At 42.7% G+C, this 26,269-nt stretch overlaps 2 protein-coding genes across 4 annotated transcripts in view; one reads left to right on the top strand and one right to left on the bottom strand.

Annotated features, from left to right (window-relative positions):
- KDM6A (lysine demethylase 6A) overlaps window positions 1-26,269 on the bottom strand; it is a 223,882-nt gene that overhangs the window by 122,248 nt on the left and 75,365 nt on the right. For all 3 annotated transcript variants that reach the window (XM_077294825.1, XM_077294827.1, XM_077294826.1), the window contains exon 3: window positions 9,759-9,867. In XM_077294825.1, the coding sequence (XP_077150940.1) occupies window positions 9,759-9,867 (109 nt within the window). The remainder of the gene's footprint in view (window positions 1-9,758; window positions 9,868-26,269) is intronic.
- LOC143817240 (uncharacterized) overlaps window positions 13,134-26,269 on the top strand; it is a 28,973-nt gene continuing 15,837 nt past the window's right edge. The window contains exon 1 of the mRNA XM_077298471.1: window positions 13,134-13,314. Within this exon, the coding sequence (XP_077154586.1) occupies window positions 13,134-13,314 (181 nt within the window). The remainder of the gene's footprint in view (window positions 13,315-26,269) is intronic.

Here is a 26,269-nt window from a genome sequence, read left to right as displayed (position 1 = left end):
GGATAAAAATCAATGTTTTTTTTAAAAAAACAAACAAAAAAAAAATCGGATTTTTTTTTATTTAAATCGGATTTTTTTCAATAAACTGCTTTTTGAGGAAAATATTTTACCATCCAAAGGTTCTTCCATCATGAGATAAAGTTGAGTTGTTTAACTCAGTAGAATAAAGGCTGTATATGTGTAACATTCACAATGCCATGCTCTTCCAGAGGTTTCTGTAGGATTAGTGGGCAGTTTCTCTCCTATATTATCACAGACGCTCGCTTTACTTACGCAGTTCTCAAAACTGAATTTGACTCCGCAGAGGTCCCAGCCTCTTCTTCACGGCAAAAATGTTACAACATGAACAGAGTTGAAAAAAAGACCTTAATCCTATTGTTCTACAAACCTATGAATACAGAATCAACCCCTTCAGTGCCAAGTCCAAGAAGTTAGACAATATGTTTCTGATTGTTTGGAGTGGAATAGATCTGCACAACACAAGAAGAATGTGAATCTAAGTGTGAGGAGGAGGAAGGGCAAGCAGACAAGAAAATGAAAGTGAAACTTTGAGCACAATACTGCAGCATAGCCACAGACAGACAAGTCTGGATCTGTTTGTGTGTACGATACGATCTGAGGTTTATTACATTCTTTCCTTATAATGGCAGCAGGCCGTAAAAGAGACCCAGTTTGGGAATATTTTAATGAAGCTCCTTCGCCTATCGGTAAGGCAGGCATGCGTGCAAAATGCAAACGATGCAACAAAGAGATGCAAGGCCTGGTGGCGCGAATGAGGCAACATCATGAGAAGTGCGGTGATGAAGATGACCAAAGAAACACTTCTGAACAGGCAGGATCTTCAGGTTGGTAAACATTTTTATTGAATCCTATTTCTAAAGACTGAACTGTCATGTGTGAGAAAAATTATATTTCTTATTATTACTGCATGTTACTGTCATTTGGTACAGTTATGAAGAAAAACAAATATTCCTTTTGGGGCAGGGGCAGTGATGTGTTGTGTACAATAAGCAGAAATTGTATAAACAATAAAATAACAGCATTGACTTTTTTGTTTAGGGGAATTCATGGATTCTGGACACTATCCACCTCCAAGATCACCATCATCCTGTTCTACAGTTTCAGAGTTATCCATCCAGGATAGTGCTTCATTAGCAGCAGCATCATCATCAGACACCCACAGCCACAAAAAACCTTTACCTCCTGGAAACACCATAGATAGGTTTGTGATAAGAACTAGCAGATTAGAAAAAGAGTTGATTGATGAAAAAATTGCCCAGTTTATTTATGCAACGAACTCTTCTTTCCGTCTGACTGAGAACCCACATTTCATTAATATGGTTCAGTTACTGAGACCAGGATACAGTCCACCCAGCAGAGCTGATGTTGCAGGGAAACTGCTGGATCAAGTGTATGACAGAGAAATGGAGCAATGTGCAACAGCTCTGGAGGGTAAAATTGTTAACCTAAGTATTGATGGGTGGAGTAATGTCCACAATGATCCTATTGTATGTGCTTGTATAACAACAGAAGAAGGTAAAGTCTTCCTTGCACAAACAACTGATACGTCAGGAAATGCACACACAGCAGAATACTTACAAGAAGTGGCAGTAAAAGCTAGAACGACATGTGAACAAAAATTCAAATGTCTAGTACGCAGTTTGGTCACTGACAATGCTGCAAACGTATCCAAGATGAGAAGAGATTTAGAAGAGCAGGGAGGGAATACAAAGCTGCTAATAACATATGGTTGCAGTGCTCATTTGCTGCACCTCTTAGCCAAAGACTTAAGTGTTCCAGAAATAAAGGCTAATGTTGTTGAAATTGCTAAATTCTTCCGTAATAATCATTTTGCTGCAGCAGCTCTGAAAAGGATGGGTGGAACCAAGCTAACGCTCCCACAAGATGTTAGATGGAACTCTGTGGTGGACTGTTTTGAGCAGTATATCAAAAACTGGCCTATTCTGATGACACTTTGTGAAGAAAATCGAGATAAAATAGATGGCACTGTCACGGCCAAAATCCTCAACACTGGGCTTAAGAGAAATGTTGAACATATGCTGAGCTTCCTGAAACCCATCTCTCAAGCTTTAAACAAAATACAGAAAAATATCTGTTTTATTGCGGATGCTGTTGAAATTTGGAAGGAACTGAGTGAACACTTAAAAACAGAACTACACATGGACAGAATTAAATTACAAGCAGTAAACAAACGAATGGGACATGCACTGACTCCAGCTCATTTTTTGGCAAATATTGTCAATATCCAATATCAGGGTCAAAACCAAAAGTGCTGAGGAAGAGGAGTTAGCTATGACATGGGTATCCAGCAATCATCCATCTTTAATGCCAACTATAATAAACTTCAGAGCTAAGGGGGAACCATTCAAGAAATATATGTTTGCTGAAGATATTTTAAGGAAGGTCACACCAGTAAACTGGTGGAAGTCACTTAAGCGCTTGGATTTAGAGACTGTTCAAGTAATGATTTCACTTTTAACAGCAGTAGCTTCTTCTGCAGGCGTTGAAAGAATATTCTCTTCCTTTGGACTCATTCATTCTAAATTGAGAAATCGGTTGGGACCCAATAAAGCAGGAAAGCTTGTTTTTCTTTTCCAGATTATGAATAGGAACAAAGAAGAAGATGATGATGAAGATGACGACAAGTGAGCTACAGAGGACAGCAGGGACAGTAGTATTTAAGTTTTTCATGTGTCGGCTGGGCTGACAGTCTAAGTTTCTTAAAACATATATATATATTTTGTTTAGCCAAATTAGTTAACAAACATGGATGTTTGTTTAAGCAAATAACTTATGCTGTAATGTTGTTATTGTTTCAGTTGAATAAATCTATTTAAATAGTTATTAAGGTCAGGATTATTTTTCTCCTTCCTAAGTACAACAGAACAGTGGTGTCCAAATATGAATGATTAACCCATTAAACTGGGGAGAAAAAAGTAATATAAAAAGTGATTCTAAAAATCTTCATCTACTTGCATGTTAAAGTAGCAAGAACTAGTTTAGGTAGAAACTTTGATTTAAATCACTGATTTAAATCAAGCCTTACTGACTAGTGATTTAAATCGTGATTTAAATCAGTTAGATTTAAATTAAATCCACCCTGACAGTGCTCACGAGCCATATGATCATGCGAGCGAGACCCCGAGCAGACATCGGAGGAACGGCAGCGGGGGTGAAAGAGGGGAGTGTATTTGATATTTTTTTATTTTCACTGGGGAACAGTATGTAAGAAGGGATTGTCTCAGTAGTGGACAATCCCTTTAACTCTGGAGAAAGAATGATGCTGCTGCTGACATTACCTCACCAAGGAATTCCGAGACTTGGAATTTAATATGCAAATTGCCTCTTTAGAAAGGAAGAGGACTTGAACTGTACAGCGCAACCAGTTGTCATGACATTTGATATGTCACTCTTCACAAGGAGAAAAATTACTTATACCTTCGACTTGGAATAAAAACGGAAAGGAAACCTTTGGTTATGGGCATTTATATTTCATTTTTATAGGCAGAAATAATACAGCTACAATTATATAACCATAAAGGGTATCTGCAGAATTACAATATCTGAAATAAATTAATACTAGGATACAAAATTACAAAACTGATTGTGGTCACAATAAACACACAACTACGCACACTCACAATTTTTACTTCACCGCCATGACGAAAGGATGTGATCTAAACATCCTCCAAGATTCTCCCAAGCAGCCAGAAGAAATTTGGGATGAGCCATACTTTTGCCAGGGTGATGGAGAACGTGACAAGTGATAACCAAGCAGCTTCGTGAACAAAAAGTCGACATTTTCAATCCCATTGAAAACCTGTGGTTAATTCTCAAAAAGTGGACAAATAAATACACTGAAATTGTGATAATCTCCAGGCACTGATTACACAAGAATGCGATGTAATCAGTTACAAATTTGCAAAGGAGATTATATCTAGCATGCTGGGGTGAATTGCAAAAAATATCAGAAAACGGTCGACACTGCAGTCTTTTCAAAATCTTGCATAATTTTGACAATAAAAGTTTTAAAAACTTATGAAATACTTACAATTTTACTGCAGTAACTTAAACATCTGGACAAAAAAAAAAAAAAACACAAAGCAGCAAATTTTACGAAAACCAAATTTTGTGATTTCATCTTTCCTCTATTTCAGGAAATATATCCTCATCCTGCCCCAGCTGCCCCAATTTGTCAGTACTGTGCAGAAATGGTGTGAGAATGCCAGCAGTCGCAAAATTTTAAAGCAGCCTTGAATTGCACCACAATTATGACTTTTTTAAAGCTGTATACACAAGAATCCTGGAGTAAAATGTGCGACGAATCAAATCCACAGGGTTATTTTTATAGTCCACATAGTCATCAGCACTATTTCTGCGGGATGAGTTGTAGTTTTGAATGACATCCATTTTATTAGTGTACTGAAAAAAAGCCAAGAAATGTGAAATTATGGAAAAAATGTGATTGCATATTTTTTCTGGTGTTCATGATTTCCAAGGTCAGTATGAGTAAGGCGATACCAAACAAGAATTTTTAATTCGTATTAGAACTTCAGTGGCAAGAAATTTAATTTGTGTTGCCATTTTCTGAGATTCTTGCCTAATTTTTTTTTATCGATGGGTTGATGTTCGTGCTTGGGAATTTTTTGCATGCAAATAGACCTTTTTTTCTATTGATGCTATTCTTGAGTACATACGACATCCTGATTACTTTGTATTGCTTTTATAGGCATTTTCCCTTTTTTCCTTCTTTACAGTGTTTTATGGTATGGGTTAATTTATAGCTCAGAGTATATTAATGCCAAATAAGCTTATTTTTAACCCCTTAAGCCTCGAGGGTGGTTTGCACGTTAATGACAGGGCCAATTTTTACAATTCTGACAACTGGTCCTTTATGAGGTTATAACTCGAACGCTTCAACGCATCCCGGTGATTCTGACATTGTTTTCTCGAGACATATTGTACTTCATGATAGTGGTAAAGTTTCTTTGATATTACCTACGTTTGTGAAAAAAAATGGAAATTTGGTGAAAATTTCGCAATTTTCCAACTTTGAATTTTTATGCCCTCAAATCACAGAGATATGTCACACAAAATACTTAAATAAGTACCATTTCCCACATGTCTACTTTACATAAGCACAATTTTGGAAACAACATTTTTTTGTTAGGGAATTATAAGGGTTAAAATTTGACCAGGAATTTCTCTTTTTTTTTTATTTTTTTTTTAGGGACCACATCACATTTGAAGTCATTTTGAGGGGTCTACATGATAGAAAATAACCAAGTGTGACACCATTCTAAAAACTGCACCCCTCAAGGTGCTCAAAACCACATTCAAGAAGTTTATTAACCCTTATGGTGCTACACAGGAATTTTTGGAATGTTTAAAAAAAAAAATGAACATTTAATTTTTTTTTTTTTTCACAAAAAATTTACTTCGGCTTTAATTTGTTTTATTTTACAAAGGGTAACAGGAGAAAATGGACCCCAAAAGTTGTTGTACAATTAGTCCTGAGTACCCCGACACCCCATATGTGGGGGTAAACCACTGTTTGGGCGCATGGCAGAGCTCGGAAGGGAAGGAGCACAATTTGACTTTTCAATGGAGAGCCACTAATGTGCCTAAACATTGAAACCCCCTACAAGTGACACCATTTTGAAAAGTAGACTCCCTAAGGAACTTATCTAGATGTGTGGTGAGCACTTTGACCCACCAAGTGCTTCACAGAAGTTTATAATGTAGAGCCGTAAAAATAAAATATATTTTTTCACAAAAATGAAATTTTTGCCCCCAATTTTTTTATTTTCCCAAGGGTACCAGAAGAAATTGTACACCAAAAGTTGTTGTGCAATTTGTCCTGAGTACGCTGATACCCCATATGTGGAGGTAAACCACTGTTTGGGTGCATGGCAGAGCTTGGAAGGGAAGGAGCGCCAATTGACTTTTCAATGCAAAATTGGCTGGAATTAAGATGGCATGCCATGTTGCATTTGGAGAGCCCCTGATGTGCCTAAACATTGAAACCCCCCACAAGTGACACCATTTTGGAAAGTAGACCCCCTAAGGATCTTATCTAGATGTGTTGTGAGAGCTATGAACCCCCAAGTGTTTCACTACAGTTTATGACGCCGAGCCGTAAAAATAAAAATTACTTTTTTTTCCCACAAAAATTATTTTTTAGCCCCCAGTTTTGTATTTTCCCAAGGGTAACAGGAGAAATTGGACCCCAAAAGTTGTTGTGCAATTTGTTTTGAGTACACTGATACCCCATATGTGGGGGGTAACCATCGTTTGGGCGCATGGCAGAGCTCGGAAGGGAAGGCGCGCCATTTGGAATGCAGACTTAAATGGAATGGTCAGAAGGCATCACACTGCGTTTGCACAGCCCTTAATGTACCTAAACAGTAGAAACCCCCCACAAGTGACCCCATATTGGAAACTAGAGATCTAGATGTGTTGTGAGAACTTTGAACCCCCAAGTAGTTCACTACAGTTTATAACGCAGAGCCGTGAAAATAAAAAATCATTTTTGTCCCACATAAATGTTTTTTAGCCCCCAAATTTTTATTTTCCGAAGGGTAACAAGAGAAATTGGACCCCAGAAGTTGTTTTCCAATTTATCCTGAATACGCTGATACCCCATATGTTGGGGTAAACCCCTGTTTGGGCGCACGGGAGAGCTCGGAAGGGAAGGAGAACTGTTTTACTTTTTTAACGCAGAATTGGCTGGAATTGAGATCGGACGCTATGTCGCATTTGGAAAGCCCCTGATGTGCCTAAACAATGGAAATCCACAATTCTAACTGAAACCCTAACCCAAACACACCCCTAATCCCAACCACACCCCTAACCCCAACCCTAACTACACCCCTAACTCCAACACACCCCTAACCCTGACACACCTCTAACCCTAATCCCAACCATAAATGTAATCCAAACCCTAGCCCCAACCCTAACCCTAACGGGAAAATGGAAATAAATTTTTAAATTTTTTTTATTTTTCCCTAAAGGTACCGTTACACTAAACGATTTACCAACGATCACGACCAGCGATACGACCTGGCCGTGATCGTTGGTAAGTTGTTGTGTGGTCGCTGGAGAGCTGTCACACAGACAGCTCTCCAGCGACCAACGATGCCGAAGTCCCCGGGTAACCAGGGTAAACATCGGGTTACTAAGCGCAGGGCCGCGCTTAGTAACCCGATGTTTACCCTGGTTACCACTGTAAATGTAAAAAAAAAAAAAACAGTACATACTTACATTCCGGTGTCTGTCACGTCCCTCGCCGTCAGCTTCCCGCACTGACTGTGTCAGTGCCGGCCGTAAAGCACAGCACAGCAGTGACGTTACCGCTGTGCTCTGCTTTTACTTTACGGCCGGCGCTCACAGTCAGTGCGGGAAGCTGACGGCGAGAGAAGTGACAGACACCGGAATGTGAGTATGTACTGGGTTTTTTTTTACATTTACAATGGTAACCAGGGTAAACATCGGGTTACTAAGCGCGGCCCTGCACTTAGTAACCCGATGTTTACCCTGGTTACAAGCGAACACATCGCTGGATCGGTGTCACACACACCGATCCAGCGATGACAGCAGGTGATCCAACGGCGAAATAAGGTGCTGGCCAACGATATCACAGCGGGATCCAGATCGCTGCTGCGTGTCAAACACAACGATATCGCTATCCAGGACGCTGCAACGTCACGGATCGTTGTCGTTCTCGTTGGAAAGTTGTTCAGTGTGAAGGTACCTTTACTAAGGGGGTGATGAAGGGGGGTTTGATTTACTTTTATAGCGGGTCTATTAGCGGATTTTTAGCATCACATTATATCATTATATTTCTTAAAAAAGAAAAATTTACAGCGATCACACAGCACAGCAGGGAGGCTTCCCGGCGCCTGCTCTGAGCGGGCGCTGGTAAGCCACCTCCCTGCAGGACCTGGATTCAGCCCCGTGGCCATTTTGGATTCGGGCCTGCAGGGAGGAGGAGGTAAGAGACTCTTGGAGCAACGCGATCACACTCCGAGGGTCTCAGGGAAGCACGCAGGGAGCCCCCTCCCTGCACGATGCTTCCCTATACCGCCAGAACACTGCGATCATGTTTGATCGCAGTGTGCCGGGGGTTAATGTGCCGGGGGTGGTCCGTGGCCGCTCCTGGCACATAGTGCCGGATGTCAGCTGCGATAGGCAGCTGACACCCGGCAGCGATCTGCCGCGCTTCCCCCGTGAGCATGGCTGATAGCACTGGACGTACTATCCCGTCACTGGGAATTAAGTCCCAGGTCACCTTGACGGGATAGTACGTCCAATGGGATTAAGGGGTTAATTATTAAACATGAAATAAAGATAACTTGTTTTATATATTTTTTTCACTTTACTTTTACATGAACCTGTGATCAAACTAATGTATTAGTGGATTTCAGTACACAGTTAAATTGATGCTCTGCTATGAAACACAGCCACATGCTGAGATTCACAGAAGGACTAATATGGCAGCCACATGGGCTGCACACTCATTGGGGCAGGTGTACACCATCAATTGCACTACTTACATTGTTATATAGCAGTGGTTAAGTAAGCTTTGCTCGCTGCCATTAAAGATACTGGCTGAACTGGGATTTCCCAGGTATGATATGGGCTCAGCTTTTGAGTCTGCTCCATACACTATCACCATACTACGCCACATGTTGGGAAGGTGTTAAAGGAGTTTGCCAACAACTACAATGTTATGACTAATTAGTATGGCCTCCTGCCAGTGATTGACGGGTCACTCTTCTCAGAGACCTGCTCTCCTAGCCAACATCTTACGTAATTTTTTAATGATGTTATGAAAGACAGCACATCCTTTGGTCATGCTGGGAATGTTGGTGGGTTAGCAGATCATAGAAATAGACATCCAGTGCACTCGCCGTTATTCTCGGAGGGCAGTCCACACGCAGATGGATATTCTGGCTCTCGCAACGTCATCAGGATGTTAGTGAGCATATGATACGCTCCAAAATGATGGTGCTTGCGTGAAATGTGGAATGCAGGTGACAGAAGAGTGACCTATCAATCACTGGCAGGAGGCCGAGCCAGGGGGAGAAAAAAGAGGTTGAAGAATCAAAAGAGCTGTAAGTGAAGACCAAATACCAGCACTTTCAAGTTAATTTGCATAAACATTTTCTGATGGATTACAAGACATCAGAGACACAGATCTGAAATTAAAATGTATGGAACTATTTATCATTACAGGTACTTTACTGTGATAAGGTTACTTCAGGGTCTAAAAACCTGCTAACAGGTTCCCTTCAACAGCCTTGTGTATAATTATGTGACTGTCGAGTTTGCATCCATAATCTGAAAACAACACAGATGTGTGAATACGGTCTTAAAGTCTACTTAGGCTGTAAAGAAAAAAAAAAAAGGCAATTTATTTAAAAAAAAAAACAAAACAAACAACAACATCTTGGGTATATATTCGAGGAATATACTCAAATTGGAATCTTCCAGTCATCCTATTAGGCCAGGGTCCCACTAGCGTATCACATCTAATGCGAGAGCATTGGATGAGATATGCGAATGACCCTCGGCTCCCGCTCTGCTGCGATTGTGATCCGAGCATCAATTTGGTACAAGCCTTCAAAGAAAAGGATGAATGTGTTCAATTCAGCCTGCAATATAGTTATATACCCCATCACATATAAAAGGAATATGGAAAAGGCTATCACAAAAATACTTGCTTATATTCTTACCTTTTGGATAGTCTTCCAACAATAGGTTGAAATGGCCTAACTGACAGAAGAAATCGGACTCTACTTTACCCTCAGATTTTAGGATTAGAGCTTCATAGCATCGGACAGCCTAAAGTTGAAGAAAAAAAAGGGTGTTTTTAAATAACCTGTCATACACAATACTGCATCTCCGCAGTTTCACGTTAGCTGTGCTACTGATGTTATAAATAATAGTGCATGGGGCCACCAAATGATAGCACTCAATAATACTGATTATTTGCAAAATAGTTATCTCCTAACTTTCCCATAAACATGTAACAGATCAGATTCCTCAGCCGTGCTCATTTATTTCTATATAGGGGTTTATAAAGCCACTTTCAGCATAACAGTGCATTCACACATCCGCGTTACATTTGTTGTGCGCTTTTTTTCCCCCAGAGTGTAACAATGAGTGTGTGTGTGTATATGTATACAATTTTATATCATAATTAACACAAATTAAAGCCAAAATATACACAATATTGATATCCAATAAATCAAGGAAATATACCGTATATACTCGAGTATAAGCCGACCCCCCTACTTTTGCAACAAAAAACTGGGAAAACTTATTGACTCGAGTATAAGCCTAGGGTGGAAAATGCAGCAGCTACCGGTAAATGTCAAAAATAAAAATAGATACCAATAAAAGTAAAATTAATTGAGACATCAGTAGGTTAAGTGTTTTTGAATATCCATATTGAATCAGGAGCCCCATATAATGCTCCATACTGTTCATTATGGCCTCATAAGATGATCCATACAAAATAGGCCCCATATAATGCTCCATGCAGTTCTTTATGGCCCCATAGATGCCCCATATAATGCTCCATGCAGTTATGGCCCCATAGATGCCCGATATAATGCATCATGCAGTTCTTTATGGACCCATAGACTATCCATATAGCATTGTGCCACATGTAATGCTGCCGCTGCTGCAGTAAAAAAAAAAAAAAAAAAAGACTCCTCAGCGTCCCGTCTCTCCACACTGACTGTTCAGGCAGAGGGCGGTGCGCACACTTATACGTCTTCGCACCCTCTGACCTGAGCAGTCACTGCAGAGGACGCGGAAGACGAGGCGGCGGTGGAACGCGGAAAGGTGAATATGACATACTCACCTGCTCCCAGCGCTCCTGACGCGGTCCCAGCATGTCCCACGTCTCCAGGAGCGGCAGCTTCTTCCTGTAGTGAGCGGTCATGTGGCACCGCTCATTACAGTAATGAATATGCGGCTACACCCCTATGGGAGTGTAGTCCATATTCATAACTTTAATGAGCGGTACCAGTGACCGCTGAACAGGGGAAGAAGCTGCCGCTCCCGGAGACGCGGGGGACATGCGGGGACCGCGCCAGGAGCGCTGGGAACAGGTGAGTATATGACAGGCGTCTCTCCCCCTCACCCGTCGACCCCCCACCTTCCATGACTCGAGTATAAGCCGAGAGGGGCACTTTCAGCCCATTTTTTTGGGCTGAAAGTCTCGGCTTATACTCGAGTATATATGGTAATTATGTATACAATACATTTCAATATGAATCCACAAATCAGATGCAGAAAAGTATATCATAGTGTATATAAACCCACAAAAAAATGATATAACCAAATAAAGTGCAAGTGATATATATGCTAATAGGTAAAGTGCAAACAATATTGACCAATAATGTGTAATAACATTATCACATATGAATATACAGTTCTCAAAAGTTTACATACCACAGCAGAATGTTTGCTTTCTTGGCCTTCTTTCAGAGAATATGAATGATAACTAGTGATGAGCGAATATACTCGTTGCTCGGGTGATCTCCGAGTATTTGAGACTGCTCGGAGATTTAGTTTTTGTTGAGACAGCTGCATGATTTACAGCTACTAGCCAGCCCGAGTACATGTGGGGGTTGCCTAGTTGCTAGGGAATCCCCACATGTAATCAAGCTGTCTAGTAGCCACAAAATCATTCAGCTGCGGCAAGGAAAACTAAATCTCCGAGCACATCCAAATACTCGGAGACCACCCGAGCAACGAGTATGCTCGCTCATCTCTAATGATAACACCTACATTTTTCCTCCACTCATGATTAGTGGTTGGGTGAAGCCATTTATAGTTAAACTACTGTGTTTTCTCTTTTTGTGGCAAAACCACATTCAAGAAGTTTATTAACCCTTCAGGTGTTTCAGGAAAACTAAGGCAATATGTACTGTAAGGTAAAAATGAACATTTTACTTTCACAAAAAATTTACTTTTGAACCAAACTTTTTTAATTTTCACAAGGGAATTTGGAGAAAATGAACCACAAAATTTGTTGTGCAATTTCTCCTGAGTACGCCGATACCTCGAATGTGGGGGGAAAGCCACTATTTGGGCGCATGGCAGGGCTCAGAAAGGAGGGAGCACCATTTGACTTTTTGAACGCAAAATTGGCTGGAATTAATGGCGGGCGCCATGTCGCGCTTGGAGACCCCCTGATGTACCTAAGCAGTGGAACCCCCCCCCAATTTCCATCTCTAACAGCCCTAATCCCAACCCCCACCCCCCAACTTTAGCCCCAACCCTAATGGGAAAATGGAAATACTTTTTTATTTTATTATTTTTACCTAAGGGGGTGGTGAAGGGGGGTTTGATTTACTATTTTTTTTATTTTGTTCACTGTGAGAGACCCTATCAAAATGAACCAATAGGAAAAATCTCCTATTGTTGCCGGGTGCCGGACGGCAGATCTTGGCGGGCGCACTGTGCACGCCCCTGCCATTTTCTTCCGGGAGGGAAAACGCCGGGGGACATCACCAGGGGGGATACAGGAGGTGCTGGAGGTACCGTGGGAGCTCGGGGGACCCCATTTCTCTCTCCTCTGATGTGCTAGATCATATCAGAGGAGAGGAATAAATAGGAAATTGTCCTTTTTTTCTTTGCGGTCGCCGTTATTCCATGAACATTCCAACATTCCAACATCAGTGCACAGAAGAGAAAGGCCACACAGTCTTTTAACACCAACAAAGAAATGATCATTAAACCTACTGACAAAGGAGGTGCAATAGTCATGATGAACACATCAGACTACATTAAAGAAGCAAACTGACCACTGAGGACAGACACTAATTTAAAAAAAAATTGGAGTTTGACCCTACACAGGTTTATTACAAGGAACTAATCAAGTTCATGTTTTCTTCCTGACAAATCCATAAGAGGCGATGACGATGCACAAATCTGGAAATTCAGGAAGACCAATTATTTCATGTGTGGGCACCCATACAGAGCAGGATTCTGGATGGGTAGAGGATACACCCAGCTGCCTTCAGGACACAACTGACCTATTGAATAAACTATCAGCAATAAGTCCTTTACCAGAAGGAACCATCCTGGCCACCATGGATGTGCAATCTTTGTATTCCAATATCCTACACAAGGATGGATTAAATGATTGCAAAGTCTTCATGGAAAATACAGGGACTGATGCCGATTCTGTGGTGAAACTTACAGAAGTTTCATCCTCTTCCACAATTACTTTGAATTTAATAATAAGATGTATCTGCTATCTACAGGAGACTGGTACAGCAATGGGAAGTAAAATGGCTCCCCAGTTTGCATGGCCAAGCTTGAAAGCGACTTTGTCCTTATGTCCCATCAGGCCTCTGGCCTACTACTGTTACACTGACGATATTTTAATCATCTAGACGGAGTCTGAGCAACACCTAAGGCTGTGTGCACACGTTGATGATTTTTCGCGGTTTTTTCGCTTTTTTTTCACTATAAAAACGCTATAAAAGCGCAAAAAAAAATAGAGCATACATTATGCATCCCATCATTTAGAAAGAATTTCGCAATTTTTGTGCACATGATGCGTTTTTTTCCACGAAAAAAACGCATTGCGGTAAATAACGCAGCATGTTCATTCATTTTGCGGATTTCCCACTATATAATGCATTGGGAAATGTCCGGAAAAATCCACAAAAAAAAACGCACCAAAAACGCGCAAAAACCGCGTAAACAACAAATGCAGATTTCTTGCAGATTTTTTGCAGAAAATTTCTGTTTTTTCTCAGGAAATTTCTGCAAGAAATCCTGAACGTGTGCACATAGCCTAAAGACGTTCCATGAACAGTTTAATCAATTTCATCCCACCATCAACGTAGGACACCATCATTAAGCTACAGACCAATGAAATGTTGACATCCCTTCATCAGGAAACAATCGACCGCCCAACATACCGTATATACTCGAGAATAAGCCGACCCGAGTATAAGCCGACCCCCCCTAATTTTGCCACAAAAAACTGGGAAAACGACTATAAGCCTAGTGTGGGAAATGCAGCAGCTGCCGGTAAATGTCAAAAGTAAAAATAGATACCGTATTTTCCGGCGTATAAGACGACTTTTTAACCCCTAAAAATTGTCCCAAAAGTCGGGGGTCGTCTTATACGCCAGGTACGGCATGTGCAGGGAGCAATCCTGGATGTTCCCAGGGTCTGAAGGAGAGGAAACTCTCCTTCAGGCCCTGGGATCCATATTCATGTAAAAAATAAAGAATAAAAATAAAAAATATGTATATACTCACCCCTCTCCTCTCCTTCAGACCCTGGGAGCCACACGCCGTATAAGAAGACTGGGCGTATAAGATGACCCCCGTCTTATACAGCGGGCATATCCCAAATTCCATATTTTATATGGAAAAGTTGGGGGTCGTCTTATACGCCCAGTCGTCTTATACACCAGAAAATACGGTACCAAGAAAAGTAAAATTATTTGAGACATCAGTAGGTTGTGTTTTTGAATATCCATATTGAATTAGGAGCCCCATACAGTTCATGATGGCCCCATAAGATGCTCCATATTAAAATATGCCCCATATTGAAATATGCACCATATTATCCTGCATAAAGGTTAATAATGGCCCAATAAGATGCTCCATAGACACATTTGCCCAATATAATGCTGCACAAATGATTATGGCCCAATAAGATGCTCCATAGACACATTTGCCCAATATAATGCTGCACAAATGATTATGGCCCAATAAAATGCTCCATACAGACACTTGCCCCATATAGTGCTGCACAAACGTTTATTATGGCCCCATACAGACACTTGCCACATATAGTGCTGCACAAACGTTATGGCCCCATAAGATGCTCCATAAAGACACTTGCCCCATTTGCTGTTGCTACTATAAAAAAAAAAAAAAAAATCACATACTCACCTCTCCGTCGCTCAGGCCCCCGGAACTTTCAATATTCACCTGACTTCGTTCCGGCGCCGCTCCATCTTCAGCGTCTTCTGCACTGACGTTCAGGCAGAGGACGCGCACTAACCACGTCACCGCGCCCTCTGACCTGAGCGTCACTGCAGAAGACGCGGAAGACGGAGCAGCGCCCGGAATGTGGAGCAGGTTAATATCGCGCAGCGCTCTCCCTTCCCCATTATACTCACCTGCTCCTGGCGCTGTTCAGTCCCTGCTTCCCAGGCGCCGCAGCTTCTTCCTGTACTGAGCGGTCACCGTTACCGCTCATTACAGTAATGAATATGCGGCTCCACCTCTATGGGAGGTGGAGCCGCATATTCATTACTGTAATGAGCTGTACCATGTGACCGCTCAGTACAGGAAGAAGCCGGGGAGCCAGGGACCTGCAGGGACCGCGCCAGGAGCAGGTGAGTATAATTAGACAGCCCCAGCTCCCCCTCCCCTGCCGACCCCTGGGTATGACTCGAGTATAAGCCGAGAGGGGGACTTTCAGCCCAAAAAAATGGGCTGAAAATCTCGGCTTATACTCCAGTATATACGGTACCTTAAATGGGACAGTTTTCATACAAAATACAAACTCTAATGTCTACAGTCAAGTCATCAGGTACAATTTGATATGTTCCAACCCCATGGATAGCGGCAAACACCTTGGTCGCCTCAGAAAGAACCTTTTGAATCAGAGCTACCATCCAAGAATAATTCAAAAGCCAGATTACAAGAGCCACCAGAATAGCAAGGAATTATCTTCTACATTACAAAACTATAGAACAAAGCAACTGGGTGCCGCTAGTAGTCACCTACAATCCAAATTTATAGGTGCCAAGGAGAGCTGCACGGAAATAACCTTTACTACAAAAAGATGCCGGATTACTATTCACATTTCAAGACCCCACTTCTATGTTTTAGGCAACCCCAAAATTTAAGACTTACCATTGTCAGAAGCTCCCTGTCCTCTCAAACAGCTACAAGTTTTACAATGTAAAACCAGTCCATTTATGACGACCACGGACAAGCTAAAAGATCCCAAACTCATATCAAGACTACAAGATCTCAGGTACTTTCAAATGCATCACATCTAATGTAGTGTACTTAATTATATGTACAAAATGACCAGATGGGGGTCTGTAAGTAGGGGAGACAGGGCAAGGATAAATTCTCATTGTCACACAATTAAAAGAAAAAAAATAATAGATCTACCTGCAGCCAAATATTTTTGTATCCCTGATAACAGCCCCTTGGACAAAAAAATACTAGTATTAGCAGGTAACTTCAAGTCTCAGCAAGAGAAGAGTCTGAGTATAAACTTACGATAACCTTTGACACACTTAGTTCAGGAATCAATGTGTCACATGGATTTATGTCTCTCTACATCAAAATCCAAGGGGTAACGTTTCTCCTTGCGGAGAGTGACATGTTAAGCATGCCGAGATGAGACTTAAATCCGCAATGTTCCTCTGGGAAATATGCAAATTGTCACTTCAGAGAGGAAGAAGACTAGAACTCTAGTGCCACCTATAGGAAGTAGCAATCCTAAAAGTAAATTGCTACTTCCTATACACGGTGCTAGAGTTCAAGTCCTCTTCCTCTCTGAAGAGATAATTTGCATTTTTCTATATCAAATAAGGAATGTGCTCTCCTCATACCTTGTGGGGGCTTCACAGCCCAACCAGACCTCAATCACAGGACAATAAAACTTTCACACTCCTTATAATAATAATATAATAATTATCTATATGAACTGTTCCAATATTTACGGCTACAACTGTTTATCCCACACCCATAATGATAGTTCTGCTTCATGTCACTCGTTTTATCTTTTGCATTATTTCTGTGTCCCATTGCGTATAAATGTGATTGTTCAGATTTTGTATTAATCTATGCCTGATGAAGAGTCCTGAGTAGTCTTCAAAGCTTGCAATTTGTTACCATCTTTTCAGTTAGCCATTAAAAGGCATCAACAACCAAGGACTCTCAAATCTTAATTATTTTTCTATCCACTTGCTAACAGTACAAAGATATATCTTTCTGTTCTAACCCCATCATTCTTCATTAGCCTTTGTAAAGAGTCTATTGTTGTAGATGGAAAATAAGATTTGAAGAACTTTGTGATGGAATTCAGTGTTTCTGGTGATTGTTGATGTTCCAGAATGTAGTGACATGATTATATGTGAATAAAAAATTTTTGTTCAAGAATAAAAGTGAATTGTTGCTCATGGGAAAAAAAACACGAAAAAAAACAACATCTCCTGAAAATAAGCCCTAGCGCACTTGCTCTTGTGAAGCAAATAAAACTATGAGACCCCGACTTATTTTCGGAGAAACATGGTGGGTGTTTTTTTCTCAGACAGCACATGGACCCAAAGAGTTTTACTGATCCACCCTAGTGATGAGCGAGCGTGCACTGGTAAGGGTATGTGCACATGTTGCAGAATTGCCTGCGGATTTTTCTGCACTGACTCTGCATTTCTTGGCAGAAAACGCAGGTGTGTTTTTCATGCATTTTTATGCGTTTTTGTATGTGTTTTTGAAAGCGAAATAAAGATGTATTACTGAACAAAAGAAAAAGATTTGTAATGTCATTTCTTGTCCAACCCACACTCCAGTACACAGATAGATAGATAATAGATAGAGGGAAATAGCTAGATAGATGACAGATAGATCTATAGATAGATAATATCTTTTGATCTATGTATAGATCTATCATCTATCTATCTCATTCCTTCTATCTATTCTATAATCTATCTCATTCCTTCTATCTATCGACAGATAGATGGAAGAGATAGATAGATAGATAGATAGATAGATAGATAGATAGATAGATATAGATAGATAGATAGATAGATAGATATATCCATATATCTATAGATATATCTATGGATAGATGTAGATATACAGTATATATGGATAGATATATCTATATCTATCCATATATCTAACTATCCATATATCTATCTACATCTATCCATAGATATATCTATAGATAGATATGTGGATAGATATAAAGTACAGACCAAAATCTTGGACACACCTTCTCATTTAAAGATTTTTCTGTATTTTCATGACTATGAAAATTGTACATTCACACTGAAGGCATCAAAACTATGAATTAACACAAGTGGAATTATATACTTAACAAAAAAGTGTGAAACAACTGAAATTATGTCTTATATTCTAGGTTCTTCAAATTAGCCACCTTTTGCTTTGATGACTGCTTTGCACACTCTTGGCATTCTCTTGATGAGCTTCAAGAGGTAGTCACCGGGAATGGTTTTCACATTACATGTGTGCCCTGTCAGGTTTAATAAGTGGGATTTCTTGCCTTATAAATGGTGTTGGGAACAATCAGTTGTGTTGTGCAGAAGTCTGGTGGATACACAGCTGATAGTCCTACTGAATAGACCAGGGGTCTCAAACACGCGGCCTCTCCGGCTCCTTCATGCGGCCCGCAGGCACATAGACCCCATAACGATTGCAGTGACATCATATGCCACTGCGCCGGGACGCAGATGTCAGCTGCTTGCCTCTGATAGGCTGGCGGCTGACACTAGTATTGCTGTGCCGAGAGCCGGTCTCTGCGCGGCAATACACTGCACTACAGCACGGATGTCGGCGGCTCCTGGACCGGGCTGCGATCATCAAGGGGTCTATGTGCCTGCGGACCACAGGATCAGAAAGGACGCCGAGGGAACGGAGGACAGGGGAGAAGAATCTTTTTTTTCTTCTCTGTTATGTCTATGTGAAAATGGGGGGGGGGACCTCTATGCAATATATGGGGGGGACCTGGATGGGGGACCTGCCTGCAATATGGGGGGACCTGGATGGGGCACATAACGACAAGAATGGGACCAGGATGGGGACGTTACTACCAGATGAGGACCAGGATGGGGCCATATCTACAAGATGTATATAAGAAAACCAATGGTGTCGTTCAAAAGTACAACTCGTCCCACAAAAAATAAGCCCTCACATGGCCATATTGACGGAAAAATAAAAAAAGTTATGGCTCTGTGAAGGAGGGAAGTGGAAAACGAAAAGCCAAAAAAAGCCCCGGGGGTTAAAAACATTTTATTTATTTATTTTTTTAACTTCTGGCATGCTTCAATAGTCTTTATGGGAAACTAGATGCTGCCATAACACGATCGGCTCTGCTACATACAGGCGATGATCAGATCGTCTGTATGTAGCAGAATTGCCGACTTGCTATGAGCACCGACCACCAGGCTGTACACAGCGTTCAAGTGGCAGCTAATCCGGCCCGTGGACACATACCCTAAGACAGCTGGGGGGTTCCTTTCCAATGAATTAATTTTCTTAGCACTAATGATAAAGATCTACAGCAACGAAAATACTCCATTTGAGTCACTTAACTTACTTCTTAACTGCATAACAGTATTTTGTTCCAGTTAGACGTGTGGCATAACTGAAGATATTTGTAAAAGTCCTTTGGACTAAGGCTGGGTTCACATTACGTTACTGGCGTCCGTTAAAACTACGCTACATCGCGGCATAACGCGGTGTAACGCAGTCTGTTAACGCCACCATTGAGTCCAATGTCGGACGCATCGCCCACAATGGGCATGCGATAGCGATGTGCAGTCATTGAGTGATGGACCCTGGGACGCGGGCTGCAGCATTTCCGGGTCCGTCACCGCTAGCGCAGATAGAGCATCTGCTAGCTCTATCTGCGCTAGCGCGATGACACATCGACACTTGCGTTAACAGTAGCCGTTAACGCATGTGTTGAACGGGCTGCTAACGCAATGTGAACCTGGCCTTAGATCAAATTCCTCCTGCAATTGTGTGAAAGACAGACATTATCCACAACTAGTTGAGAAACCCATCTCCCTTTTTAGGGAAGGGATATCAACCCAGCAGCAGGCCTGCTACCTCCCTCCATTGTGCGAATAGTGCCAGAGTCCTGCAAAATGACCTTCCAAACACATACTGATAGGGAATTTAGATTGTGAGCCCCATCGGGGACAGTGATGATAATGTGTGCAAACTGTAAAGCGCTGCGGAATATGTTAGCGCTATATAAAAATAAAGATTATTATTATTCAGCACGCCACTAACACTCATGTGTCAGAAACAGACTCCATGAGGGTGCGATGAGGGCCTGACATCCACAAATGGGTAGCCCAACACCATGCAGGGCAATTGGCATTTGCCAGAGAACACCAAGATTGACAGAATTGACACTGGCACCCTGTGCTCTTCAAGGATGAGAGCAGGTTCATACTGAGCACATGCGCCTGGAAGCCGAGAAGGCGGGGACAGTGACCCTGGTGCTGTTTGTGTGCCTGGGTCACATGTCACAACAGCATCACGGTAGCCCCGGGAGAGCGAGTGCCAACACTGCGGGAACGGCGCCAGCACGGGAGCCCCGGGAGAGCGAGTGCCGACACTGCGGGAACGGCGCCAGCACGGGAGCCCCGGGAGAGCAAGTGCTGACACTGCGGGAACGGCGCCAGCACGGGAGACCCGGGAGAGCAAGTGCCGACACTACGGACACTGCGGAAACTGCGCCAGCACGGGAGCCCCGGGACAGCGAGTGCCGACACTGCGGGAACAGCGTCAGAACGGGAGCCCCGGGAGAGCGAGTGCCGACACTGCGGGAACGGCGCCAGCACGGGAGACCCGGAAGAGCAAGTGCCGACACTGTGGGAACGGCGCCAGCACAGGAGCCCCGGGAGAGCAAGTGCCGACACTGCGGGAACGGCGCCAGCACGGGAGACCCGGGAGAGCGAGTGCCGACACTGCGGGAACAGCACCAGCACGGGAGCCCCGGGAGAGCGAGTGCCGACACTGCGGTACGGCGCCAGCACGGGAGCCCCGGGAGAGCGAGTGCCGACACTGCGGGAACGGCGTCAGAACGGGAGCCTCGGGAGAGCGAGTGCCGACACTGCGGGAACGGCGCCAGCACGGGACGCTGGGAAAGCGAGTGCCGACACTGCGGGAGCGGCGCCAGTACAGGGAGCCCCGGGAGAGCGAGTGCCGACACTGCGGGAGCGGCGTCAGCGCAGGAGCCCCGGAAGAGCGAGTGCAGACACTGCGGGAGCGGCGCCAGCACAGGAACCCCGGGAAAGCGAGAGCCGACACTGCGGGAGCGGCGCCAGAGCGGGAGCCCCGGGAGAGCGAGTGCCGACACTGCGGGAACGGCGCCAGCACAGGAGCCCCGGGAGAGCGAGTGCCGACACTGTGGGAACGGTGCCAGCACGGGAGCACCGGGAGAGCAAGTGCCGACACTGCGGGAACCGCACCAGCACGTGAGCCCGAGTGCCGAGACTGCGGGAACGGCGCCAGCATGGGAGCCCCGGAAGAGCGAGTGCCGACACTGCGGGAGCGGCACGAGCACGGGAGCCCTGGGAGAGCGAGTGCCCACACTGCGGGGATGGCGCCAGCACGGGGGCCCTGGGAGAGCGAGTGCCGACACTGCGGATCGGCACCAGAACAGGAGCCCCGGGAGAGCGAGTGCCGACACAGGGAACGGCGCCAGAACGGGAGCCTCGGGAGAGCGAGTGCCGACACAGGGAACGGCGGCAGCACGGGAGCCCTGGCAGAGCAAGTGCCGACACTGCGGGAAAGGCGCCAGCACGGGAGCCCCGGCAGAGCAAATGCCGACACTGCAGGAACGGCGCCAGCACGGGAGCCCCAGCAGAGCGAGTGCCGACACTGCGGGAACAGCACATTACATTCCTGTAGAATGTAAGCCCGCAAGGGCAGGGTCCTCTTCCCTCTGTACCAGTCTGTCATTGTTAGTTTTGTTTATTGTACAGTAAGTGATATTTGTATTTTGATGTAACCCCTTCTCATGTACAGCACCATGGAATTAATGATGCTATATAAATAAATAATAATAATGTGACAGTATGAAGAAATGTGGGGAATGATCTGCTAGCTGCAACATCCTGCACTATGACCGGTTTGGGTCAGTAATGATGTGCTGAAGCATTTCTTTGGAGGGCTGCAAAGCTCTCTACGTGCTAGCCAGAGGTACCAGAATGAGATCCTCAGACCGATTGTGAGACCATATGCAGGTGCTCTGGGCCATGGATTCCTTCTGATGCATAACAATGCTAGGCCTCATGTGGCTGAAGTGTGTCAGTAATTTCTGCATGATGAAGGCATCGATGCTTGATTGATCCCCAGAATCCAATTGAGTACATCTTGGACATCATATCTCGTTCAATCCACCAGCCAGGTCTGTTGCACCAGACTGTCTAGGACTTGACTAATGCTTTAATCCAGATCTGGGAGGAGATCCCTCTGGAGAATATCCACCATCTCAACAAGACCATGCCCAGGTGTTGAAGGGAAATCATACAGGCACATGGAGGCCACACACTATTGAGCATCATTTCCTTGTTTTGAGGCATTTCCACTGAAGTTGGATCAGCCTGTAAATTGATTTTCCACTGTGATATTGAATATCATTCCAAATCCAGACCTTCATGGGATTTTAATCTTGACTTACATTAATAATTTTTATGTTTTATTGTTCTTAACACATTCCACTATGTAATGACTAAAGATCTGCAACTAGAATATTTCATTCAGTGATATCTAAGATGTGGTATTTTAGTGTTCCCTTTATTTTTTTTGAGCAGCGTATATTCAAACACATTATTTAACAATAATCTGTCTATAAAATAGATTATTAAAAGGAACATGTTTTTGTTTCCAATTGGATCAGCCAGAATTTTCAGATTCATAGGGCGTCGATCCAGGGAACTAGTCTGATTGCCGTATGTGGAGTCCGGAAGGAATTTTTTTTTCCCCAATGTGGAGCTTAACTCTTTGACACATGGGTTTTGTTTGCCTTTCTCTGGATCAACATGTTAAGGTACCGTTACACTAAACGACTTACCAACGATCACGACAAGCGATACGACCTGGCCGTGATCGTTGGTAAGTCGTTGTGTGGTCGCTGGGGAGCTGTCACACAGACAGCTCTCTTCAGTGACCAACGATCAGGGGAACGACTTCGGCATCGTTGAAACTGTCTTCAACGATGCCGAAGTCCCCCTGCAGCACCCGGGTAACCAGGGTAAACATCGGGTTACTAAGTGCAGGGCCACGCTTAGTAACCCGATATTTACCCTGGTTACCATTGTAAAAGTAAAAAAAAAAAAACAGTACATACTCACATTCTGATGTCTGTCACGTCCCCCGGCGTCCACAGGGTTACGCGCTGCGCTACTTTTACAATGGTAACCGGGGTAAATATCGGGTTACTAAGCGCGGCCGTGCGCTTAGTAACCCGATATTTACCCTGGTTACAAGTGAACACATCGCTGGATCGGCGTCACACACGCCGATCCAGCGATGACAGCGGGTGATCAGTGACGAAATAAAGTTCTGGACTTCTAGCTCCGACCAGCGATATCACAGCGGGATCCAGATAGCTGCTGCGTGTCAAACACAACGAGATCGCTATCCAGGACGCTGCAACGTCACGGATGTCGTCGTTCTCGCTGCAAAGTCGCTTAGTGTGAAGGTACCTTTAAAGTCTTCCTTCAACCTTAAAAACTATGTTACTAGTCATGGAAATTCCTACATTGAAATAAATTGCGAACATCTCTCTATTTCCTGCAATTCCTGTATCTTCAACTATAGTTTACACATTAATAATGTGGGAGGTTTTTTCAAAGAGGATTTGAATTTGTTACTCTCATACAATGACTATTTACCAACCAATGCGGGAGAGCGCTTAAGGGACTTTCGCCAACTCCCTGATATCCCCTAAAGTGCTGAGCCTGAGCAGCCAAGAAACATACCCAAGAAACATACCCAAGAATCGGGTACCGCTGACCCGGCTACAGTGACCTGTTCAGAAGTTACAGACATTTAGGTGGTAAAAATACACTTTTTCATTCTTGTCATGTCACTTTGCATCAATTCCTGAAAATCACCTGAAGAGATAATAAATTACCGGACAGCAATTTTCAATATGTCAGGGGGTGCGGTTTTTAAAATGGTATAACTTTTGGGGGTTTTCCAATATATAGGACACTCAAAGTCATTTCAAACCTGGATAGGTCCTTAAAAAGATAAATGTTGTAAATTTCCTTGAAAAAATGAAAAAATACGGCTACATTTTTAAACTCCCTAAAATGCTAACAAAATAAAATAACATTTTACGAATGGTGCTGTTGTAAAGTAGGCATGAGGGAAATGTAATTTATTAATGTTTTTGTGTGGTATGACTATCTTGATTAAAGGATAATCTTTCAAAGTTTGAAAATTACTAATTCGTTAACATTTTTGTGTAATTTCTGATTTTTTTTTTTTACTAATAAACACAAAACATATTGACCTAAATTTACCATTATCCTAAATTATAATGTGCCACGAAAAAACACTGGGATTTGTTGAACCGTTCCAGAGTTATTACCACATAAAGTGACAATGGTCAGATTTAAAAAAAATTTGGCCAGTCACTAAGGGGTTAAATTGCTTTAGAATTTGTGGAGTTTCACATATCACCTGCCCATCCCCATTCTTTAGCGCAGCAATATATGCGGATCCTCGGTGTGAGTTTGCTACCAACGCTAAAAGATTCCCCAATTTTTCACCTTCATTGAAATAAAATTGGTTTTGGAATACGTAATCTTTTAACCTTCTCTAGCTCCAATACATGCGCGTCATAAGCCTCCCTGGCAACTTACAAGCGGCACAAAAATGTTGTGACCTTTCTAGCAGTTTGATACCAGAAAATTGACAGGGCCCTTAAGGCTATGTTCACATGTTGATTGCAGAAATTTCTACAATGTTTCTCCATCTCTAGGAATTTGTTGGCAGCAAAAGAAAAGCAAAATGCAAAGAAAAAAAATGCACGTTTTTGGTGCATTTTTGCATGCGCTTTTGTACAGCAATGAATGTTTTTGGAGCTGAAGATATTTGAAAAAAGAAAAAAAAGTTTCCTGATGTCATTTCCTTGTTCAGCCCCTTTTTCATGCTGGTTTTCCCCATCCCAGGCTAACAAATACCAGCACTCATCTGCCCCAGAAATGGCAGACGAGGTAATAGGATTAGGGGTTGGTGTCAGCAGACACCAAGCCCTATGTTTAGCAATGAAACGGTGTCAACCAGACACCCTCATTACTAAACCAATAAAAAAAAAGAAATAAAAACACACATTATTTGAAATAAAACAGATAATCTGTGACCGGCGGTAAGCTTTTTATGGAGATTTTTTAGGTAAGCTCCTCAGGAGGCAAACAGCGCTCCATCCTTCTTGAATATCTCTGTATGGCTAAGCAGTACTGTACAGCCACATATGGGGTATTGCCACGTTCAGTAGAAATTGTGGGAAACATTATGGTGTCATTTTAACCCACTGTGAAAATGTAAAATCTTGGGCTAAAATATAATTTTGGAGGTAAAAATTTAAATTATTTTTTTCGATGCCCAGTGGTATAAAATTCTGTGACACACCAGTGGTGTCAATGTCATTCTTTTTTTTGTAAAAAAGAAAAAAAAACAAAAAACATTTTATTAGCCCTTAGAAAAATTATAAACTTGGGACTAGAAACATTTTAGTGGTAAACATGTAATTTATTCTTTCTTCACTGCTCAACTGTATAAAATTCTGTGAGGCACAAGTGGTGTCAATATGATCACTGTACCCCTAGATGAATTCATCGGGTAGTGTAGTTTGAAAAATGAGTTGACATGTGGTGGGTTTCTGTTTTGGCACCTCAGGGGCTCTGCCAAAGTGATATGGCACCCTCAAACCATTTCAGCAAAATCTGAACTCCAATATGGCGCTTCTTGCCTTCTGAGCTTTGCACTGTGCCTCAAAAGTAGTATTCCCCCATATATGGAGCATCGGCGTACTCAAGAGAAACTGCACAACAAATTGTATGGTGCAATTTCTCCTTGTTACCCTCTGTTTGTGGAGAAAATATGATTTATTTATTTATTTTTTTTCAACGTGATAAACTTCTGTGAAGCAGCTGGGGGTTTAATGTGCTCACTATACATCTAGATGTTCCCCGAGGGGTTTAGTTTCCAAAATGGTGCCACTTGTGGGGGATTTTTATGGTTTAGGCACATCAGGGGCTCTCCAAATGGAAAATGGCATCCGCTAATGATTCCAGCAAATTTTGCATTCAAAAAGTCAAATGGCGCTCCTTCCCTTCAAGCTCTGCCGTGCATCCAAACAGTGAATTCCCACGCAGATGCTCAGGAGAAATTGCACAACAAATTTTGGTGTCCATTTTCTCTGGTTTCCCTTCTGAAAAAAAAAAAAATGGGCCTAAAG

Source organism: Ranitomeya variabilis, chromosome 3, assembly GCF_051348905.1.
Source record: "Ranitomeya variabilis isolate aRanVar5 chromosome 3, aRanVar5.hap1, whole genome shotgun sequence".
Classification (NCBI taxonomy): domain Eukaryota; kingdom Metazoa; phylum Chordata; class Amphibia; order Anura; family Dendrobatidae; genus Ranitomeya; species Ranitomeya variabilis.
This window is presented reverse-complemented; position numbering and strand designations above follow the sequence as displayed.